Below are 23468 nucleotides of genomic sequence, written 5' to 3'. Positions count from 1 at the left end.
AGTTGAACAGGTAAATCAATGTGGATACATAGAGCACCGCCCCACCGGCCCATTGAGCCACGGACTCAACGCAACAACTGCTACAACGTCGTAGGTAGGTTACTGTGAGTATTATGACACCTCTATTATGTGCAATTGGATTTTTAAAAACTTGATCAGTGTGTATCAATAATGATGGATGAAGCTTCACAGGCAATGACCTGGAAGAACGAAATTTGAACAAGACTTATTAACCATAGATTATATGCATACAGGAGACCTGAAATACTTTGTCTGCTGATATATTTATCTAGGATTCCTTTCACATTTGTATACGCCTGTTATAGCACCGATTGGGGTTATTATTATAAAGCTGTAAAGCTGATGCCATTCTTAGCTTGTAGGCTGTATTGCAGTGTGTTAATATGTCCTTTTTGTTTTCTGAGTTTGTCGTATACACATTTTGTACTTCTCATGAATGTTAAGAGAACAAATATTTCTATTAATAGCTGTCAAATGAGTGTACAAAATAATATGAGAAGATGACCTGAAAAGATTTGGTTAGACTTACACCCCATTCTGATGATATTAGTATAATAAATCATCATACTTTTTGCTATCCAAATAGGTCTAAAGTCTTTTTTTTTTCTTTTTCTTTTATTTTAAGCTTAGGATCTGTTAAATGCAGAAACCTGATACAGCTGAAAAAAGGTTTCTTTTTAAGAGGATGAGTGATTGATTCATTGATGGAAGTTGTTGCGCCCCTGGTTTAACTGCTAGGCATGGATGGGCTTGGAAAGGGTCTCCTTGATGGGGTGCATAAGCCTGACAGCTCGGTTAACCTCTGTTTTTGGAATTATAAACTAGACTATCTAGAAAATAATACTGTATAATGTATGTATTGCTAGGAAGTCAAGTATTTTGTTTTCTAGTTACTTAAAATTTACATTTTTCTAGCTCCATTTGTTTTATAGAAGTTAACTCAAAGAAGAGAGGAAACCTTTTTTTTTCAATGGAGAATAAATTACTGAGAAATCTAAAACTTGAAATTTCATCCTAAGCATTTAGTCTCTTGCTAATATACTAAAACGTGATGATTATACATATATATATATAGTTTCTATACGAATTAAAATAATTTTCAGAAAGCTTGTAAAAATTGGTATCATGGCTTCTCTCTTCAAAATAGGAAGTCATTTTCCTTTAATGTGATATTTAAAAAAATATTTGGCTCCCGACAAATAGACCCAAGGGAAATTCTATTCTGTCTCTGATGGGAGAATATGCCATTACGGTTCAAGAGGATCCTACCTGTATTGATTGTCCGCAAGTCCCAAATCTGATGATGGGAACCCATAAGCTAAGGGTCCACATCAAGGAGATCTCCTACATTAGTTCGGTAGATGGGAGTTGCTTTCTATCCTTTTACTACGGATCAGACGGTTCAAGAAATTCTATTGACCTTAAAAGTATATTATAAAGGTAGTAATTGGCTGGTTAGTTGTTGATATTTGTCGTGTTGGAATCAAGGTCGGTTTAGTGCCTTCATTATTCATCCAGCTATGTGTTTTACGACTGATTTAGGTCATCAAGGCATTGCCATGCCGGTATATATGTACTTTAGCCAGTGCTTGAACTGCAAAGAGCATTAGAAATTTGAGAACGTGGGCATATCGGTTCTGTTGATTATTAGCCTTAGGTGATGTTAAGTGTCAAATTAATGAAGAAGCAAGTGGTCAGTCACAGCAGTTTAGTAAATGGGGCATTATATTTAGGTATCTAGATGTATAATTAATATCAAGTACATTACAGAGATTGATGCCATGCAGGTGTTGAGTTACACGAGAAAGAGAGGATTAAGGAGAAAGTTGTTCTTACTGTCTGTTACGTGCGCCTAGGGAATGCTTCATTAAATTACAGTACAAGTAAGGAAAAGAATAAAGACAATATCTTTTTTCTTTTGCTCTTTTCTTTTCTTGCTTGGATTTGAAAAGCAGTTAAAAGAAATCAACAGTTGCACAAGTCAAATGACATACAGACTTCTTTAACTGTTTCGCTTGGGGAGAGTTTACCTCCAAGGTAATATATCTTTAATATTTTAATATTATTTCCATGTTAAATGCTAAATGTTAATATGAAAAATCTGTTTTTAATTCTTGTGATGCAGAAAAATATATTATTTTCTGGGTCGATGAAAACACCACTTGGCAACATTATTATGTTAATCCGGAATTGATTATAATATTCTACATAGATAATGCTGTAGTTGGGTATACTATTACATTATATATAGAAACAGAGAGATGTTGGTGGTGTTATGCATTGCCATTTTGTCTTTTTGTTTCTAACGTTAAACATCATTATCTGGAGGTAATATTAGTATAGGAAGTGTCATTAACCTATTCAACTGGGTTTATCTAATTAATTAGCTCTTTCATGAGTTAGGGCCATAATTGTGATGTTTTGTTCTAAGCTTCTTTGTTTAATGGATCTCTTTGGTGGATTGGTCAAAGAAATGATAACGTTTTATCTTTGAATATTGCTACAAGATTTTGTCTTCCTCTCTAAAGTTCCTTGGGTTGACCCATTAATTTCATTGCTTGGAATCACCTTTAAATTCTTTTATAGGCGTTTGACTTTCTATATGTCATTAACAATGTCCATGGAGGCAATTATTATCTACGTGTGCATCAACAGTGTAGCATAAGTTGGTCTGCTGACATGAAGACACCAACTTCGAAAATAACAAAAACATTCAGCATCTCTTCTAAATTTTTCCTCAATTTGGTGCTTAATTATATCGAAACAGCATCTTAGATAACTTCAATTACTGCTGTTGTTTGTTACGGGCTTTACTACAATAAACAAATAAAGGATCTATAAGCAAGATTTATACATATGCGGTCATCCATGACCCATGGTGATCTAGAAAAAATTAGACCCTTGGGAGCTTTGGTAATAACAAAACCTTGGAAGTCGATCAAAATCCCAATTCTATTCATGCATGTATATTATTCTAGTTTCGATTGCACTTGAAGGGGCACATGACCCTTTTACCGTGTTAGACCTACCTACCTTGTTGCTCACCTAATTGCCAGTAGGGTTAGACTGGGGTGCTCCACTTTCATTACCATACAAATTCCAAAGCATGTTGAAGAGTCAAAAAGAAACAACAAAACAAAACAGCAATATCATGATTGAGCAACGCCCGATCGAAGGGGTTCAAAGCATCCTACATTATACTAGAAACAAAGTCGCTGTTCTGTTTGCATTGAGCAAAAACAAATTGTATTATTGTTAACATAATAGTTAAATTTATCTCAAAAACAAAAACATCATAGTTAATATGATAAATATTCCAGGTTTTTTCGTTTTGGGAATTTATTTCATGGTTCTTTGCTCCTTGTAATATATATATATATATATATGATAAATATTCCAGGTTTTTTCGTTTTGGGATTTATTTCATGGTTCTTTGCTCCTTGTAATATATATATATATATATATATAAGAATTTAGAAGAAAGGATCTCATTTGAGTTCTTATGATTTGATGACAAAAACCTAACATTTTTTAGTATCTCCTCAAATGCATAAATTTTATTGCTAATTTAAAAATTGGGTCTTCACTAAGCGATTAGGTACGAGTTAATCATAACGTAGAAGGTCATTAGGTGTGCCATAATCGAGTTTAGTACCATAATACTGGTTTACAATTAGTAGTTTGTTTATCTTCTGAAGTATAATGAGCAGAGTTGACACAGAGCATGAAAGTAATAAGGTTTAATTTGATGGGGATCCAGAAAGGAGGGGTATCGTATCAAATATCATCACTCTTTTCATGCCAGACTAATTGTTGGTTATTAAAATTAGCGAGCTTGGGTCCCGCCTGTCACAAAGGTATTCTCGTCATGACCCACCAGCCTAATATCAAATTGTTTAGTATGTGTGGACTAACCAATAAGGATCAAGGCTGTAATGACATAAGCAGCAACAGCCAATAGAATATAAATCAAATTTTTGTTTATAAATATAAGCACCATGTCGGCACTTAGGCTTTAAAGCCAATATTAAAGTGAGCTCGTTTCGAGACAACTACATGTCAAAAATGCTGAACTGGATTGAGAAATGCACACAGTGCGTACAGAATAATATTCTACAAGGTTGTAATTGGAAAAGAAGAACCCTCAGAGAGATATATCGGACAACCATTCAGCTAACTTCTAATTTATGCCATTGTGATAGACTTCCATTCATTAAAATCAAGTCTCCCCTCAGATTACGTGCAACAGGACGAAGCAAGAAAAGCTCCTTACCAGCGTACTTCTTTGGACTTGGAACATTGTAAGGGGCAAGCGATGTCGCCTCATAATAAACAAATGACTGGTATCAATATGACCTAAGAATTGCAATTCTGAAGTTCTTGGAGTTTTTTGAGTGCTAGCTTTGTTAGCTTTCTATCATGGTTAAGCACAGCACTTACACTCTCAACCACCAATATAATCTGCAAAATAATATAAAGAAGAAAAAATAATTAATAAAGACAACTAAATAGTGCATCAAAGCCCTCACCAGGATTTTATGCTCTAAAAAAATCTTTGTTCTATAATATTTACTTCTGATCAGAGTAAGCAAATCTTTATATATCTGATAACAAGTAAATTTTAGCACATACCTAGATGCTCTTTCATTAGATTGGCACTGTCATACATTTTTAATCTGGCACACCACTATTATTTAATAGTTTTAGATCAAAGAATAAACTAGAGGTTGCTAAGCATGGTTATGCAAAACACAATCATTTGAATCTGAAAAATATTTCCTCGTCATTTTCTTGAGAATTTTTAGAACAATATTGATCATCTTGGGAAATTTTTAAGAACCATATCAACCCATCTGATACTTTCAGACATCAAAATTAAACCATGAACTAGATATCACATACCTGCAAACAAGCGTAAGCAATTGCAGTTGCAAAGTAGAAGTTTGCATTGCCAGTGCCCTGCAAATTGAAAACATTAATCATAATATAGAAATTGAGCTGCTATTTTGGCTAACAGAATTTCATAGAGATGCATACCCTCCAAATCCATAAGTTGTGCATCACAGGGCTAAGGAGGGAAACCCCAACATAACCACAGAAGATGAAGAAAGAGAACTGCATATCTGCATGGCATACATACTTGAGATGCACTGCTGCAGGATCGAATCGAAATTCAACATCAACATGATAGAACCTACTAACTTACCAGCTAATTCATCAAGAAACAATCCCAACAAACCCATGTACAGAGCTGAATCCCCAACCTGGTCAAAATTGAACCAGGTGACAGAGAAGTACAAATTAGATTTCAAAATATAGCCACACAAAATAGCATCAGATGAAGATCCTAAGGAATTCTTTCCTGGCTAATGGTGTAAAAATCAATAGAATAGTATAAAACCACTTGACATGAAATTTGAATTTTATTTGCTGTGATTTGCACTCTAGGAGCTTGCAGTTACATTACCAGCCCAAACAAGCAATCTTTCACACACAAATGAAAAATACATTTGATCAAGTATAAATTCCATCTTCAACCATGCATGCACGGCATTGTATTAATTAGACCTCATTAAAGCAAACAATTTTAAAAAGCGGCAATACTGTGGTAATGGCAGGACAGTTAGCAGAGTTCTATACATAGGGAAATCCCAAACAATATTCAAATATCTGATTTGCATAAGAGCACTAAACAATCCAAATGGAGCGACTACATGGACTGGTTTGGTTTCCTGGTGATCTGTGTAAATACCCTGAAAGTTCATCCATGTCCCATCTAACAACTGATCAGCATGACTCTTGAGCTCATCCCACAAAAAAAAAGAAAAGCACCACTAAGCATATGAAAGCCTTATGAACAGAATAAAAATCCATACTCATCTCTGCCAAAGACCAAGATTCCCAACCATAAAAATAGTTTAAACAAGTAGTTAAGAATTAATACAAAGTCAATCTCTAAATATCAAACATCACCTTGTCTAAATAGATGTGAGAAAAGAAAGACAAATTCTGCTCCTTATGGCAGAGCGTTTTCTCATAACAAAAGAATCACTCCTAGTAACAAGGGATTGTTTATGAAAACAAAAAAGAACTTACTGATGGATATGATTTAAGCATCGATGAGATGGCAATGTAGACAAAAGCCAAGAAGCATGGCCGATGATATAACCTTATGGCTAATGGCAGTACCATGAATAATATATTTGTATGGAAAACTATCAAAAAGAAATTTCTGAAGAAGTCAAAAACTTCAGCAAAAAAGTACCTGTTACAAAAATTAAACCACATAACTATCCAAGTGCAAAATCCATATATAGGATCAAAGTTAATCCAGATTCTACAAAAAGACAACAATATATCTGCTCTCACCATAAAACACCTATATTTGGTGACATATCTTCCACCGTAAGAATGAATCCATATGTTCTGCAAAATGAGCCCACATACAAGCAATGTCATAGAGTTTTTTTAACTGCAGCAGGCTTGCTTTGAACAAGCCACATGATATTTCTTGATATCAATTGAAAAGGTTTGAGAACATAAACATGCAACTATATTCTACATTCTTCAACTGTCAAATTTCAGTCAATCTGGCAAGTACAGAACTAACAGAAAGAAAAACAAGAAAAAGGAAAGGCAAGGAATTTCAATGCAAAAGTTTTATATACAACTGAAATTTATTTGCAATTAATTAATCCTCAATATGCCAGAATTTCTGATGGAAAAAGCAAAAACACTATTTCTACGGAAAATACCATTTAGCAGTATTTCAATCGAGACAGATATAGTCCCAATCATTCACTATTTCAGTGAACATTGTTTAGTAAGCTTTTTCTTTTCTTTGGGGAACATACCCGTCTCTATTATTCTCAAACTTTTCCAAACTATAGGGTACAATCAGGACAAGAAATTCATTAGAAAAACATGGACTGATAATAAAAGACTCCTTCAGCACAATAGTACATTCTCACTTAGCTGTTCCTAAAGCAATAGCAGAAGTACTTAATGTAGAGCAAGTTTCTTAACAATTAAGGAGCTTGCTTGACCACATTAATTTCTTAACTTGTTAGCTGTTGGAGTACGGAAAGACGTTACCAGCTTCTTTCATATCAACCTACTTATACACAAGGTTTTCCCCTAGTTTCAAGCCTTGCCTCTCGTGCTGGTTCATTATCCTGATTCTCGCAATGGTTAAATAATTGAAGAGCAATACAAGAACTATTTAAACATCAAAGTCATCAAGCATACTGCAGGTGAGAGAAACAGAAGCATAGAATAATCAACCAATACCTCTGAAACATTTCCCATAGGCTACCATACTGCTTGACAGATATGCTACATAAAACCAATACATATATTGACCACAGAAAAGCCCAGAATAAGAAAAGCATGACTGGTCTCCATGAAACAATAATTTGCGGCTTTGATTGGTTGAATATCTTTTCATCTTCATGAGGTGCACTAGAGAAATTATCACAATTTTTACAATGTTCCTTCTGCAGGAACAGCTTTTGAGGAGGAGCATCAGGACCACATCCCAACAAAAGAATCACCTGAAACAAAATGAAAGGATATCTCTAAAGATTGATACACAATAACAAAGAATTCTGTAGGAACACTTTCTATTCATTTTAAGCTAAGAAGTTCCAACATGAATACAAACAAAATAAGGAGAAAAGGGCATTACTGGAATAATTAAAATTGTTGGATAAAGTGATAAATGTGTTGCCATAACCCATCCAAAAGCCGCCAGAGGAACTAGTCCTGCCATCCACCAAATGTTAAAATGCAAGGCATAGTATGCATTCAGGCTAATTAGGCTACAAAAGGTTGCATTTGAAGAACTTTAATAACTGTAAGACACAGATACAGTACAAAATGAAATTGTATTACATTGAACAAAAGTTGGACAGAAAATGAAAATGATAACCCAAAAAATAATAAATATCTTAAAACATTAAGCAAAAACTGTGGGCGACTTACGTATACAGGCTCCATAAAGTGTCAATATGACAAACAGATTTTCAATTGGCGATGTTGACAAGCCCACACATGCAACTATTGTGAATGGATTCCATAAGTAAACTAGAGCAGCAATATCTCCTGAAGGAATCATATCTGCAGACAGCATAAAAATTGAAGTCTTCAATCCGTGAAAGAGAGAGAGAGGGCAAGGGAAAGCAGGAGAAAAACTTGCTTTCTAGAAGTAAGTTTCTTATCAAAGTAACAGATACCAAAAGCCGTAGCACATTGTTGGAAAAGTCTAAAAAGCAAGCATTTAAATCAAGTCAATTCTGTTTACTCAGTTCTCATCTTTGGAAACCTCATAACTGCCAGATTTGTTTTTCAAGTACATACTGAAAACAAAGAAAATTTTTAAAGAAATGAAATCAAGCCAAAAGTTCCATAAATTTGCAAAAAAAATCAATTGAATTGAACTCTTGCACGTGATTTATTCCAGACAAGGCCTTAAAGTGCATGGTACAGAAATATACAATGAGGTTGTAAGCCTCTAGGACATGTTATAGCAATCAAGGTTGCTTAAACCTGTCTCTTACATTGATTTTCAAACTTTCAATTTATCCTTCCTCTATTACACGTAATTTTGATAACAAAAAGGTCTGTAACATGCAATTCACAGCAAATTTATATTTGGTACACATTATAACTACCTGAGGTCTCTGGTATATTAACAATATCAAGTGATTCCAAGCTCTGTCTATATGCCTTTTGTAGTTTCCGACCAGTAGCACGAATAAGCATAGCACTAATAAAATCTGCAATGACAAAAAGCAAACTGTATCCAACTATGTGTCGATATCAACAGTCCAGACTATTAAACCAAATCTTTCAAATTTAAGAAGAAAAAAAGATTAACAAATTATAAAAATAATAAATCATAACAATCGACCCACCTGCACAACACATGATTAGGCTGCCCTTCTATTCTGCACCATCAAATAAAACACATTTAATTTATTATCCGTGCTTAATTTTAAATTTCTTTATTTATTTCATTAAAAAATAGCTATTTCAGGCATTGATTAATAGTAATAAAAAAAATAAAAAATCTAGTAACTGAAGCTAATGTTTAATTAACAATAATTTAAGCTCTTTAGTTCCTTTTACCTTTTAACATAAAGTGGTCCGAGTACTGAGAGTAACAATGGAGAACCATGATACATAGATCCTACAGAATTTAAACAGTAAAAAATAAGCACATGTTAGATCAACATAAACATTTAACCATAAGCTTATAAAAGCACAAATTTACAAATTAAAAAGAGTTAAAATTAAAATGAAACCTGCATAAGGAGAAATCGACAACTGCTTTAACCAGTAACCTTCAGCCACTGCAACAACAACGGAAGAAATTCTAAGAACTATCGATTAAGTATATCTCCATGAGAATTAAATAAGCAGAATTAGACGAGAGAATGCGGAGATTACGGCGACGGAGGCTGGTGAGAGGAGTGGAGACTTCGGGACGAGAAGATAAGTTGAGATTCTGAGAAAAGTAAATTAGAATAAGCCTTAATATCAGTGCCGATGCTATCCATTTCCATATCCAATATCTTCTCGTCTTTTTCCCGCTCCTTTGTTTGCTTTCTTCTTCTTCTTCTTCTTTCGTCGTCTCCATTTCGCTGACCTGACTTCCTGCAAACGGAACGATCAGAAACAAGATTTGAGAAAGCGTACGGTGCTGCGTAAACGATTCGACGACGTTTCGCGTGTTGCTCTGCCCGTCCTATTATCTATCAGTATTATAATCAGCCCAATTTTCTTTTGTGAAACAAGCTTAAAAGCCCATACCGGCCATGAATTGTTACCATCTAATAAAAATGGGCCGTGCAGCATAACTACTACTTATATTTTTTTTTTTTATTAAAAATACGGTGCATTATTTTTATTGTGTAAAAATATTACAAATATAATTTTTTATTTAAAAAAAGTTTTGGTTATTTTTTTATTTTTATTCTGCTAAAATAACGGAAAAAAATTACACTATATTTTGGAAAAGTTAAAAAATAATATTTTTTTTTTTAAATTACCTAATATAAATAATTTTTTTATTAATTGTAAACTATTTTCTCAAAAGTTCCCAAATAAAATCTTTCAGTATTTTTCTTCCTCATTTTTCCTATATTTCTTTTTTCCGTCATCTCAAAGATTCTACGGTGTGAGTTGAGCATCTCCAATATAATTTTTATGTATGTAAACTCTTTAATTTAAAGAGTCGTATCATAAAATGACACTCTAATATATTTATTATTTTTTAAATATAAAGTAAAAAGTCAAATTTATCTCTCAATATATGGAGAGCCAAACTCCAATCTCTACTATATATTTAATAAGTACATTGTAAATTTTTGTGCATTTAATTAATTAATATTTGTAATTTTTATTTTTCTATTAATAAAAATTAAAAATAAAGTGAAAAAGAAATTAAGATTATTAACGCTTATAAAAATAAAAATAAGATAAAAAATAAAATATTTATTCTTTATATATTAATATTTCTTATTATACTTTTTATTATAGAAATTGTGTTCTTTAAAATAAAAAGCACCGTTACAAATGTTTGATGAGTTACTCTAAATTGACTCCGCAAAATAACAGTTCAAGTAGCAACTTGAACCAAGTTTAAACATTCTCATACTGGACTCGACTAGTTGATACATAATCGTAAGATACATAATTTCATAATTAAGTATATAATATAATTATTAATATTTAATAATCAATAGAATTTTTTTTGGATTGCGTTGAAAATTGTGCTCTAAGTATAAATTACTCCCAGAGCCATTCCAGTAAAATATTAAATATTATGAGGGTGTTTAATTTAGATATTTGAGACAATTCATAGTTATTTTTTATTGAACAATTACATTAAAGCATAGGATAAATACTTAAAAAACAACAATTGAAAACTAATACAATCAAAAGCTGATTAAGACTAAATCAGTTTTATTTTATAATTTTTTCTTATCAGTTGATAGCTAATTTGATTTTTTTAATTTATTTAGACACTATTATCTTTATTAAAATTTATTAATAATAACTTACTTTAAGTTGATATAATATAATTAAATTTTTTATTTTATAATAAATAATTATTATTTTTAAATCATCTTTAATTGTTAAATAATTATAATATTAATATTTATAATTATAGTATTTAAGATTATAAATTTTTATTAATAGAATTTAAATTTAAATTTCTACATTTAAAATCAGTTTTATAAATATTTTTAATAATAAATATAATTGAGTTAAAAAAATTAACTGTAATATTTTTTATTATTACAAATTATTTTTATTAATTTATATCATTAAATATAATATAATAAAAAAATATATTTCATGATAAATTATACCATCAATGGTCATTTAACATATTAACAACAACCACTAATAAAGTTTTACCAGATGGTTTAATTTATTAGTCATCAGCTATTAGCTACCAACTGCATTGATCAGTTGAACCAAATAGACTTTATGGCATGTGAAGTTTAATAAATATATTACCCTGTAATACACTTTAACATAAGAAAATATTCATAAAATTTAAATATAAATACACATGCATGGTTAGACTACAATTTTTCTCTTTGCATTATTTTCTTCTATATTTTATTTTCAATTTCTTACTCTTCAATTCCTCAAAAGAAAAATTATTATGGAGTGGTTATAATAATAGAATTATTCATTTCGTTCCATATTATCTATCTTCTTTTTAAATAAAAAAATTATTATCTGATACTTTGATATTTATTATGCAATATTAATTTTTTCTATTTTATCTTTGCGATGGAATAGATGATTTAAACTTTGCAAAATATTTATAGAAGATTAATTTAGTCTAGTTTAACTAACTTTTGTTCTATATATGTGTAGTATTTTAAAAAAACTTAAAAATCTCATATTCCTAAAATGAAAGACTTTGTTTTATTTTACAAATAAACATTCTTCCTTGGACTTGTAAAGAGTTTTGGAGAATGTGGAATTCACATGCACAAAAATTAGACCAAAGTCTAAATATTTCTTACCTTAAGATGTTCAATTATTGGAGATATTATCTCCATTATTTTTCTTGAACAAAGCTATACTAGTTATTAAAGGGAGATTACTAATTTTATTCCTATCCTAATTTTATATGTAATTAATTTAACTGTCTAATTCTAATATAATTAATTAATGATTAATTTCTTGATTATAATAGAACTAATCTAATTCAATCTTCATCCTATAATAATTTTATTTACATTTATAATTTTAAAAAAAGATTAATAATTACTATATATCACACTATATATACCTACGATAGAATTTAAATAATTTAATACAATTTTTTTAAAAAATAATAAGTCGTAGAAACAAAATATAATATTTTTAATTTTATTTTATTAATATATTAATTCATATATTCTTATTATTATAATACTTTATCAGTATAATTATGTATTATTTAATAATATATATAAAGACACTATTATCATTAATGTATTTTTAATTTTTTTATAACCCAATTTGATTTTGACTCATCTCTCTATTTATTAACACCATTCTTTTTTTATTAGCACAAAATTAAGAATGGGAACTCACTATCTCTGTTTACAAAATCAAGGAAAAGAAAAAAAAGAAAAAGTGACCCATTTTGAATAGATTTGTGTAAGCTAAATAGCAAGAATGATGAAAAAAATAATCAAGAAAATTGTTTTTAGTAAAAAATGCAAGAAAACAGGGAGTGGTGTAGTAAAGGAAAAACAAAAAGATGCGTCATTAGTGTTCTTTTAATACGTGTCAGCATATTTTCCATATCAACAAATGTGTTCCACGCTTTTTTATTGGCTGAAAAAAAGAGTTTATATAGTTAAAAAATATCAATTTAGATGTTTATAGAGATATAAAAAAAAGAAAAAGAAATTAAAGTGACCAAATGATGAATATAAAAAATTTGCAGTGGGTACGTATGCATTAAGCAAGGTCTTATAACTCCGTCATATGGTATATAAATGTACTCTACTGTTATTTTGTTAAAAAATAAAGTCAAATTCGGATTTATTTTAAGTACCATTCATCTATAATTATATATACTAAATTTTATTAACGGACAACTGGTTGACTTATTCTATAATTTTATTTTCATTATATCACTATAATTAAAAAATTTATAATTGTGGAAATAATTTTATTTTATAAGAAATAACAATTTTTTTATAAATTAAAATAATATTTTTTAATTTATATCACTTGCAAAAGAATATAAAATTATAGAAATATAATTATTTTCCCAAAAGTTAATAATTTACGCAGTAATCGCAAAATTTATCGTTATTTTATAGAAAAGGCAATGTTTTGTAAACTAAAACTTTTTTTGCAAGACTTATTACTAAAAAATAAGTAAAATATTATGAAAATATTATTATTTTTACAGAATTTAGTAATTTATAAAAAATTAGTAAATTTATGAAAATTAATGAAATCTTTATAATCATGAAATTAGTTTATATTTTACAAAATCGGCAATTATCTTCATACTTTTCTCATAAATTACAATAATTATTTATAAGTCATTACTTAAAAATATTATTATAAAAATGTGATTATTTTTTAAAGTCAAAATATTTTGTTAATAATTTATAAGAAATATTAAATTTTTTATAAATGAAAAATGAATTACTATATTATAAAAAATAATAATATCTTTTATAATTTCTCATAATGTAAAATATAATGCTCATAGACCTTTAGGTGCATATATTCTTAATATTGTTTTATATTACTTTATCAATTCTTCATTCTATTTTATAGTTCGATAGGTTATTTTAAAACAAAATAATATAGAAAATCCATAACATAAACACATCAATTAACAAATTGAGAAAAATATAGATGCCTTGTAGAGATGGCAACGGGTAGGGTACCCGCCAATTTAATGTTATCCGAACCCAAATCCGTTTAAACCATACTTACCTGAACCTGTCCTAAATTTGTTTAAGAAATGACACTTGTAATTCGGATCCGTCCCAAATCCTAATAGGATTACCCGCAAATTATCTTAATCCGATTAAAATCTATTTAAATTAAATAATTATTAAATATATTTTATAGGTATTCAAATCGGTAGTGGGTACCCTACCCGTTTATATGAATATACAGGTAATTAAATGGGTACCCGGTTCCTGAATCCATTTATAATAATTTAAATTAATAAAAATAAATAAAAAATAACAAAACATAGACTAATCAAGTCTAAGTATTCAACATTAAATGTTCTATATATTAATACAAACCAAGCATAAATTCAGTAAAATTCAAAATAATATTATAAATAATAATAATTAAGTAAAATATAATATCTATTACACTTTTGTAGATCTTCAACTCCATATTCAAACTGCTTATCTACCACAATTGAAAAAAAAACCATTAGTATATTAAATATTAAATAATAGATCTATTTATAACTATTATTATAAGAAATATTTAAATAATACTTACTCAATAAAAACTTTATAGAAATACACATCATAATTAACATCTTCTTCAATTGAACATGAACAACTTGCTTCTGCAGTTGAACAAGATCCTAAAAGTTTAAAATAAAGATGAGTATATAAAATATCTTGTAAAACTTAAGAAAGAATATGAAATGAATTTTTTTTATTACCTTCAACACTTGCCCATAGCCAATTTTGTGAACTCATTAATGCTTTCAAAGTATCTGGATGAAGTCTACTTGATGAGTGCTAACAAATCTTCCACCAGTGCTAAATGTAGACTCAGATGCCAGCGTAGACACCGGAAACGCTAAAAGATCTCTAGCAACCATTTGCAATGTTGAAAACTTTATTCCATTTGTTTTCCACCAATTAAGAATGTCAAAATCTTGAGTCCAAGGTAAAACTGGCTCATTAAGATAATAATCCATCTCGCTTTTCATATATTCACTGTTAGAGAAAGAACTAAGAAAAGCAACCAAGTTGTGAAAGTCTTTCTTTTGAGAAATTTGACCTTCTGACAATGAAACGGAAGAAATTGCACTGCTAGACTCGGATTATTTTGTCTTATTCATCATAAAACCAAGTGATAACAAGTTTGTTTGACTTGATCAATTTCTTTAGATGCATTATCACCATATATCTTAGGAAAATAATATTGCACCACTTTCATTTGGTACCGAGGGTTCAAAATGACAACCACAACCAAAACTATGTGCACAACACTCCAATATTTTTCAAACTTAGCAAACATTTTTTCAAACATTTCTCTAATAATCTCATCATCACAATCCATCCACTCTACCAAGGAATTTTTAAGCTGACTAATGGAAATGAAGAAACAATTTGCAGTTCGATAGTTTCTTCCTGAAAATAATTCAATAGGATGATAAAAAGCTTTTAATTTTTCAGCAACTTTTATTGCTATAACCCAATCGTTCTCTGAAGGTACACTAGTGTAAGGTTTTTTCCTAATTTTCAGTCTAGAAAATACATCATTATACTTAATTGTTGTTCGAAGAATTAGAAAAGTGGAGTTCCAACGGGTTTTATAATCTATAGACAACTTTTTAGCACATTAGATTTTCAATTGTTTGGCAATTTCTTCAAATTTCTCCATTCTTTGAGGAGTGACTGACCAAAATACTACATTATTCCTAATTCTCAAAAGTGCATCATCAATAACAAACAATCCATCTTTGACCACAAGATTTAAAATGTATGCACGACATCTCATATGTAAAATTTCCCCATCACCATATAATTTTTCAACGAGTATAGAAATCATACCATCATTTGAAGCACAATTATCTACAGTAATAGTAGAAATCTTAGTATCAATATTCCACCTTAACTATCCATCAAATGCTTTATAAGCTCTTATTTGGTATGAGGACTTGGCACATAAATAAACCTGCATATTTTAAAATAAAACATACTATTAAATATTTTATTGAGATGCAATTACTTAATATCAAATATGAAATAAACAAAATATACCTCAAAATTCGATTTTATAACATCCAAGAATCATTAATATAGTGTGTTGTGATGGACATGTAGCCTTTCTCTTGATTTGACGTCCACATATCGATAGTAATAGCTATTCGGCTCTTGAGATTATCCAACTCTTTATATAACTTATTGAACTCTATATCATAAATGTTCAATATATCATTCTTGATAGTATTTTAAAAAACCATCTTAAAGAGAGGTTGGAGACTAGCAACAAACCTCATAAATCCTACATGATCCATTATTGAGAGTGGATACTCATGCATGATTATTGCATTAGCCAATTTTTTTTCTTAAATTTTCTTGATCAAAAGTAAAGTTTTCAAATTGAACTTTCCCTCATTGTTTCTACCAACTGAAATTTACTTTTGCCTATCGAACATTTTGGTGATGTCTTGACTATTTTTTTCCATACTTATCCAAATGGTTATGTAAAGACTTAGTTCCATTTTTACTGTTGGCTTTGAGTTTTGTCTTACAATGAAGACAAGTAGCCCAATCATTTCCATCTTCAATAGTCTTTTTAAAAATATTCCCAAACATAAGATGTTAACTTTCTTTTTCTAGAATCTAAAGATATTGTTTTTCTTTTAGAATTTGTAGGTTCAGAACTTAGAGGAGGCATTTCGCTAGGTTGTTGGATGCTAGGTGTAATTGGAGCATTTTTATTACTTCCGGAAGCTTAAAAATGTGTACAACTATCTATACATTCAACATTAGTATGCGTATTTGACATGTTACAACCTAAGAAAAATAAAATTACAATCAACAAATTAGAGTTAAATATATCCCATATATTTCACAAATATCAATACACTTAATAGTACAAATTGCTAATTTATTTCTAACATGGCAAATTAAAGATTCGATTAAAAATATTGTTTTATATTATCACTGCCAAAAAATTTTAAATAATAAAATAAAAATTAAATAAGCAGTTATAATGTATTATGCGTATAATAAATATTCCAAAATGAGCAGCATAAAAAATTAAATAAGCAGTTACCATATAGCATTCCAATCATACCAAATATATTTCAAAATGATAGCTACAATCAAAATTGTTAAGATGAAAACGACTGGCAAAAACCTTACGAGAGCGGCGATGGCGGTGAGAATGGCGACGATTGAGAACGGCCGGTAAGAGTGATGCCGCGCAACGACGTGAATGGCAGCAGCAATAGAGTGAACGACAACGTGAAGAATGTGGGTGATAGAGGCTTTGAGAGGGTTGAGTTGACGTGAGTTTGAGATGAGAAGAAGATAATAAAATTCAAGTTTATTTTATCTTAGGTTTTCTTAAGTTTAGTACATCAAAACTATATAATTTTATTTAGGTTTTCTTTAGTTTGGTACATCAAAATTACGTAGTTTAATTTAGACTTTTTTTTGGTACATCAAAACTACATAGTTTTACTCAACATTATGTAGTTTTACTTAAAACTACATAGTTTTATTTTTAATTTATATGTATTATGTTTCTTTAATTTATTAATAAAATTCTATTGAATTCATATATGATATTTTTATTTTCAAATAAATATTGAATTTTATTATTATAAAAATAAAAATTAATTAATATAATATATTCAAATTTTAAAAAATTATATTATATTTCTAGACATAATAATACAATACATATACTTTTTAATATAAGATCTTAATAATAAAAGTGAGATCTATTAATTAAAATTAAGAATTTAAAATTAAAATTTAAATACTACTGCATAACAATATGGTATAAGATTCTTTATATCATATTAATTAGTTAAGAGACATAAAATTAATCAAAACTATTTAATAAACATGTCATACTAGCACTACATAATCATAAGTTAATAACGCTAATATATTAGGTTGAGTATTATAATAATATATATACTATTAACAGTTATAATGATTGATGACGTAGCATTGATTTTATAGAAAGAGATTAATAAAAGAATATTATATATATATATATATATATATATATATATATATATATATATATATATATATATATATATATATATGTGCGTGTGTATGTAAATATATATATATATTGTATGTATATGTATATGTATATATATATGTATGTCTTTTTTGCAAAAAAAATATTAAACGACTTAATGGTAGAATGACTTTGTTCTTTATAAAAGGTCAAAAATTCAATATACATGGAGAACAAAGTGATAAAAAAAAATTTAACAGCTCTAATAGGGTAGGGTATCTGCGGATACTCTATACCCGTATCCGTTTATATAAATGGGTTCAGGTAGCGGATATCTGCGTGATCGAACCCGAACGCAACACGGATGTTGAATTTAAATTTCAACTCATCTCAAACCTGTTTATCACTGTCCAATTATATCTCAATAAAATTCAATCCGATCAAATATGTCCTAGTAAGGTTCGGTCGGATTTTGTATCCGGAAATATCCGCCCTGCCATCCCTAATGGCTTGAGCTGACTTACCCACCAATTCAGCTTTCGTTTAAGCATTCTCAAAAAGAAAAAAGAAAAGGAAAAATTATAAAAATAAAGATACCTTTTGGAAGCCCAACTTCAAACACCCATTCTACTTCTCCAATCCAACAAGCCAACCAAACAAATATTACTTGGCCACATACAACAACAACAACAACAATAGAAAGCGTAGAATATTGGAGAAACTGCTCTCTTGTTTTCCTCCAAATAAATTACCTTCTTCTACTTGCATTCCACACAAATATCTATTTCCTTTTCTTTTCTTATAAAAGAAAAAACAAAAAATACTCTTAACCTCATCAAAGTTAATATATCTATTAGTTAAAGTTATTACCTTTCTTGATTCTATTAGAAAGACAATGGCTAGGCCTAATCAAGAAGCAATCGATACATTTATCAGCATCACTGGCGTCACTGAATCTATCGCCGTTCAAAAGCTCGAGGTTTTTATTTATTTTCTTATTTTCTGATGATCGGCTTTCTCAATTTTTATTCTTTTAAGAAATTTGATTATAATTGTGTTCTTTTCTTTTTGGTAATGTTAGTATTGGTTTGCGTTTTAATTGGTATTGAATTAGCAATATGTTGTTTAATTAGGGTTTTTCTTTTTCTATTGCATTAGTGTTATGTAATTTCAGTAATTAATGTAGGTTTCAATTTTATCTTTTTTATTGGTGTGAATTGATTATTAATCTTGAGCTAATATTTGATTCTTGTTATTATTTGTTAATTTAAGTGATAATTGGAAAATTCTATTTTTGATGGAGTTGATGGAGTTATTTTTTCATTTTTATTTTGCAATGCGTTTACCTTTAGATGATTAGTATTATTTTCAAGTGTTACATAGAGAACATTGCTCAATTAGGAGTCTTTATTTGTTGTCTTTGGAAACTTATGGTTTCCTTATTATTTGTTATTACTGTTACATGGGATGCTGTAGCTGCAGTGATGTGTGTCGTTCCTGCAAGTATGCACAATTAAACTTGTGTTCCACTCATTGTGCAAGAAATGGGTTGTCCGTTCTGCTTATTAGGTTTGTTTTTTGCTTTTTGTTTCTCAATGTCCTCCTAAAACTGGTGGATGGGGGAGTGCTAGTAAATAGCTATTAGTAATTAAATTGTGGTTACCTGCCCTAGTAATAAAGAGAAAGAATAGTTGGTTAGATAATATGATCATATTTGGAAGGAGGGAGTGGATACTTTTTATGCAATTGTGTTTTTTTTTGGTTGACTGAAAAGCATTACTTTTGAATTACTTTCTAGCTTTTGGAGTTGTGTATTTGATTTCAGATTTGAGGATGATGTTGTTTAACTGGTTAGAATTCTAGATCAACTTTCACTAAACAATGAATTGACTAGTAAATTCGATTGCTTAATTGGGTTAGTTCTTCTGCTTCTAATACATGTTCTTGATTGTCATCAGGAGCATCATGGCGATCTCAATGCAGCTGTTAATGCACATTTCAGTGAAGGAGATAGAAGCACGTTAGTTGTTTTATTTGCAGTCATCACTTATAATCCTTTTCTTTTTAACATTTACTTTCCATCCCCTAGTATTTGAGGACTGATGACTGATTCATAATTCTTTTCTTATGTTCAGTGTGCGTGACACTTCTGTTATTGCTCCTGAAGATGATCTCATGGATATAGATGATCCAGTTGAAGTGGCACCTAGGAGGAATCCTATGTCACTTCTAACTGAGGCTAGTACAATGAACCCATTCTCACTTCTTGATCCACAATTTCATAGCAGTCTATTTAATGGTGGTTCTGATTTTACCAACCGTGCACCATTTGTTTCGCAACCAAGAGAGAGGAGAGAGATACCCATAGAGGTCAAGGATGGTAGTGATGCATCCAGCCGTAGTGGTCATGCACCTATTATTGAGGATGTAACTGGAACTGTACATACACATGAACCTGATATTCATGGAACTGTCATAGTTGATGATGAAGATGATATTCCAGCTAACCAACCTGGTAGGGCTGCACCATGGACAGAGCAAAGAGGTGATGCTTCTGGTGATGGTGCTCTTGAGAGACATGCTATACCTAGCGTTCCTGAATTTAATAACTTACCAGACTATAGCAATGACATAGAAGAAGAAATGATTCGAGCTGCTATTGAGGCTTCAAAACGGGAGGCTGAGGTAAGTTAACTGAACAAACTTTTGGCTTGTCCAATGCATGGGATTATAATATTTATTGGTTACGGTCGTTTTCATGACTGTGCTTAGTAAAAGTATTTATTTTATTAGTTATTCATATTCCTGACTTCCCAGGCACTCTACTTATGCGCATCTCTTGGTCTTGTTTGTCATGAAATGAATCCAGGAAGCAGAGCAAGAGAAAGCATTGCGTGAGTTGAGGGGAAAAGTTGGAGCCTCAGAAATGGGAGCTTCGAAGCCAGACAAGATGGAGCTGGGGACAGTAGTGGCATCAAATGGCAGGTATATTACATTTGTTTCTTACTGCATAAGAGATAGATGATATGAAGTTGCAATGTGATCCTTTCTCTAGTGACGTTCTTTCATCATGGCTGTGATGAAGGATGATAAACTCTGTTTTCAAGTTAAGCTCCCCACTATTGGAGGTGAGAAATTTGACATAAAAATTTGGATGTAATTTAGGGAGAGGACTGGAAGCTTATCCATTCAAGAAGAAGCTGAAGATGTGGAGGAGCAGCCTCTTGTTAGACATAGAGCGAGACGTACATCTTCTGGCTCTGTAGTATCTGCCAGAGAAGTTGGAGTTATTGAGGCTAGTCCACCAACAAGTCCTGGACAGAATAATTTAAGCAGTCACCCACAGCGCAATGGAGATTCCTTCTCTGATGAGGTTTCTTTATATATAAATGCCCACTATAGTTATTCACATGGAGTTTTAAATATAAAAGCAAACTAATTTGCTTTAGCTTTGCTCTTTAACAACTTGAAGTGGGGAGGCATCTCTTCTGAGGAACATGATGAAGCTGTCATGCTTGAGGCTGCAATGTTTGGCGGAATTCCTGAAGGGACTGGATATCGGTTTCCATATGCTCCTCATCAGTTCATGCAAGCTGAAGGCTCTTATTCACGTGGGATACCTCGTCCTCCATCACCATCCTTGCAAGCCCAGCGGTTGATCCGTGAACAACAGGTTTGACTTTTGCATTTTAACTAGAAAATTTAGATTCAGGCTTTTGAACCACAAATAATTTTGTGATCATATAATGACTTAATTGATGGTAGCAGGATGATGAGTACCTTGCATCATTGGCGGCTGACAGGGAAAAAGAGATGAAGGCCATGGAGGAAGCTGAAGCTCGTCGTTTACAAGAAGAAGCGGCTAGGAAAGCTGCTCTTGAAGAAGATAGGCTGAAAGAGGAAGAGTCTCGCAGGAAATTGGAGGAAGAGCAGGTACTATGTATACATTTTATCTGATTTTAAAGCTGGACTAGATGGAAGTGATGATCTGAGCTTTGACTCATTTCCAATTTGTAGTATGTCATAATGCTTTTGTATGATTATTAAACCTTGTCTTTTATTTGTCATTTACTTTTCATGTTTTTGGCTTTGTAGTTGTATACACTGCTGTGGCAACATTATTAGTTTCCTGTATGCATTTTGCCGGAGTGTGGAGAGGATGACGTTTTTTTGTTGATTGTTTTATACTAGCCATCTATAGCTGGAGTTTTGTGCTTCTTTCTTTCAGGAATTTGAAAGACAGTTGGCAGCAAAAGAAGCTTCTCTGCCCCAGGAACCTCCATCTGATGATGAGAATGCTATAACACTTTTGGTGCGAATGCCTAATGGCACCCGATGTGGCCGGCGATTTCTCAAGACTGACAACTTAAGGGTAAGTTCTGTAAAGGATGTAACTTGATTTAGATTTCAAGACTAGGCACATGATTCTTTGTTTATCAATGTCATTTTGTGATTTTCTTTGCAGTCCCTTTTTGACTTCATAGATATTGCTAGGGTGGCCAACCCAGGTTCATACAGACTGGTAAACTATTCATTTAAAGTCTCCTGCTTTACTTGTACTCTTTACTATTTGGTTAGAGATATTTGCACCATGTAAATGTTGTTGGTCGGATTGTGGAGAATATATTCAAAGATTGACAACAAAGTTTAACATGCTATGCTTCCTCTAATTTGTTACTTGGACAGGTGAGACCATACCCAAGGCGTGCTTTCAGTGATGGAGAGAGTGAACTTACGCTGCGTGAACTCGGCCTAACAACCAAACAGGAGGCCCTGTTTCTGGAGTTGATCTAGAAATGAGCAGTGTTATAAAATTGTTGAAATTTGCTTATATTTAGAAGTTTGAAGCAATGGATCAAAATGGGGGGGGGATGGGGATTTTATTTGGGTCTTGTACTTTTTAGACAAATTGCATGAAGTTTTTGGGGTAGAGGAAAATACATTCGATTCTACTCAAGGGGCAGTGTTGGAGTTTGTTTCATCGGGTGTTCAGAGGAATGTGTTTCTTATTGTACATATTTAGCAACTTAAAAAAAAAAATTTACTTATGGGATAGAATTTCAGTTCCTGGTTAGGATCAGAAGGCTGTGTTCAGTATTGTTATCCGGCTTTTTCTCAATCACGAATACGATTATACCAAGTTCTTTTTATTTTTTTGGGTCTATGAACTTGGGCTTTCTCAACTGCGAGTAGTTCACTATCGCCGCAGACACTCAATCTGAAAAAGGACCACCTGGACCTTCTGTTGGTTTTGCCTGTTATCTTCAGCTGTCAGTCAATAACTGAACCGGTGAAATGACATTTTCAATTTCAGATATTTGCTTTCTGAAATGCAAACAAGTGGGTATGATATTGCCATGTTTGCGTAGTGGATGAATGCCTGTCGTGAATGAATATGATGATGGTTTGGATTGGGTGACAATACCATCCTGTCCCCGAGCAATATTTGGATCTAATGGTACGCAAGTGGTTCCCCATTTAGATTGCTGCCTGCC

General features: G+C 31.0%; 2 protein-coding genes across 3 annotated transcripts; one reads left to right on the top strand and one right to left on the bottom strand.

Annotated features, from left to right (window-relative positions):
- Nucleotides 1-3981: 3981 nt before the first annotated feature.
- On the bottom strand, nucleotides 3982-9806 carry LOC8265417 (phosphatidylinositol glycan anchor biosynthesis class U protein). Of its 2 annotated transcripts, XM_048373802.1 has the most exons (14): nucleotides 9472-9802; nucleotides 9327-9374; nucleotides 9151-9211; nucleotides 8937-8969; nucleotides 8694-8818; nucleotides 8005-8139; nucleotides 7709-7785; nucleotides 7312-7574; nucleotides 6391-6447; nucleotides 6118-6286; nucleotides 5228-5285; nucleotides 5059-5144; nucleotides 4924-4980; nucleotides 3982-4482 (listed from the first exon to the last, which is right to left on the bottom strand). In XM_048373802.1, the coding sequence occupies exons 1-14, from the start codon at nucleotides 9659-9661 to the stop codon at nucleotides 4378-4380; spliced, it is 1464 nt and encodes a 487-aa protein (XP_048229759.1). In that variant the 5' UTR covers nucleotides 9662-9802; the 3' UTR covers nucleotides 3982-4377. The 2 variants fall into 2 exon arrangements, 1 of the variants encoding a protein (XP_048229759.1); XR_007215763.1 differs by lacking the exon at nucleotides 5228-5285 and having other exon boundaries at nucleotides 5059-5174; nucleotides 9472-9806.
- Nucleotides 9807-18596: 8790 nt separating this feature from the next.
- On the top strand, nucleotides 18597-23123 carry LOC8265416 (plant UBX domain-containing protein 8). The gene is made up of 10 exons (XM_048374108.1): nucleotides 18597-18952; nucleotides 19932-19993; nucleotides 20109-20658; nucleotides 20843-20958; nucleotides 21139-21346; nucleotides 21446-21646; nucleotides 21742-21906; nucleotides 22202-22345; nucleotides 22439-22495; nucleotides 22660-23123. Exons 1-10 carry the CDS (start codon nucleotides 18869-18871, stop codon nucleotides 22765-22767), a joined length of 1695 nt encoding a protein of 564 aa, XP_048230065.1. The 5' UTR covers nucleotides 18597-18868; the 3' UTR covers nucleotides 22768-23123.
- Nucleotides 23124-23468: the final 345 nt, after the last annotated feature.

This window comes from Ricinus communis, chromosome 5 (assembly GCF_019578655.1).
Source record: "Ricinus communis isolate WT05 ecotype wild-type chromosome 5, ASM1957865v1, whole genome shotgun sequence".
NCBI classification, from domain to species: domain Eukaryota; kingdom Viridiplantae; phylum Streptophyta; class Magnoliopsida; order Malpighiales; family Euphorbiaceae; genus Ricinus; species Ricinus communis.
The sequence above is the reverse complement of the archived record's forward strand: the minus strand, read 5'-3'. Positions and strand labels throughout refer to the sequence as shown.

Excerpts from the sequence above, each read along its gene's own strand:
- LOC8265417 (XM_048373802.1), bottom strand. The coding sequence starts at position 9,661 with ATGGAGACGACGAAAGAAGAAGAAGAAGAAGAAAGCAAACAAAGGAGC. Across the intron at positions 6,448-7,311 it reads CTATGGGAAATGTTTCAGAG|AACATATGGATTCATTCTTA; the intron begins GTATTGGTTGAT and ends CTCATTTTGCAG. Across the intron at positions 5,286-6,117 it reads TGCTTAAATCATATCCATCA|GTTGGGGATTCAGCTCTGTA; the intron begins GTAAGTTCTTTT and ends AATTTTGACCAG.
- LOC8265416 (XM_048374108.1), top strand. The coding sequence starts at position 18,869 with ATGGCTAGGCCTAATCAAGAAGCAATCGATACATTTATCAGCATCACT. Across the intron at positions 19,994-20,108 it reads AGTGAAGGAGATAGAAGCAC|TGTGCGTGACACTTCTGTTA; the intron begins GTTAGTTGTTTT and ends TCTTATGTTCAG. Across the intron at positions 21,647-21,741 it reads GGTTGATCCGTGAACAACAG|GATGATGAGTACCTTGCATC; the intron begins GTTTGACTTTTG and ends TGATGGTAGCAG.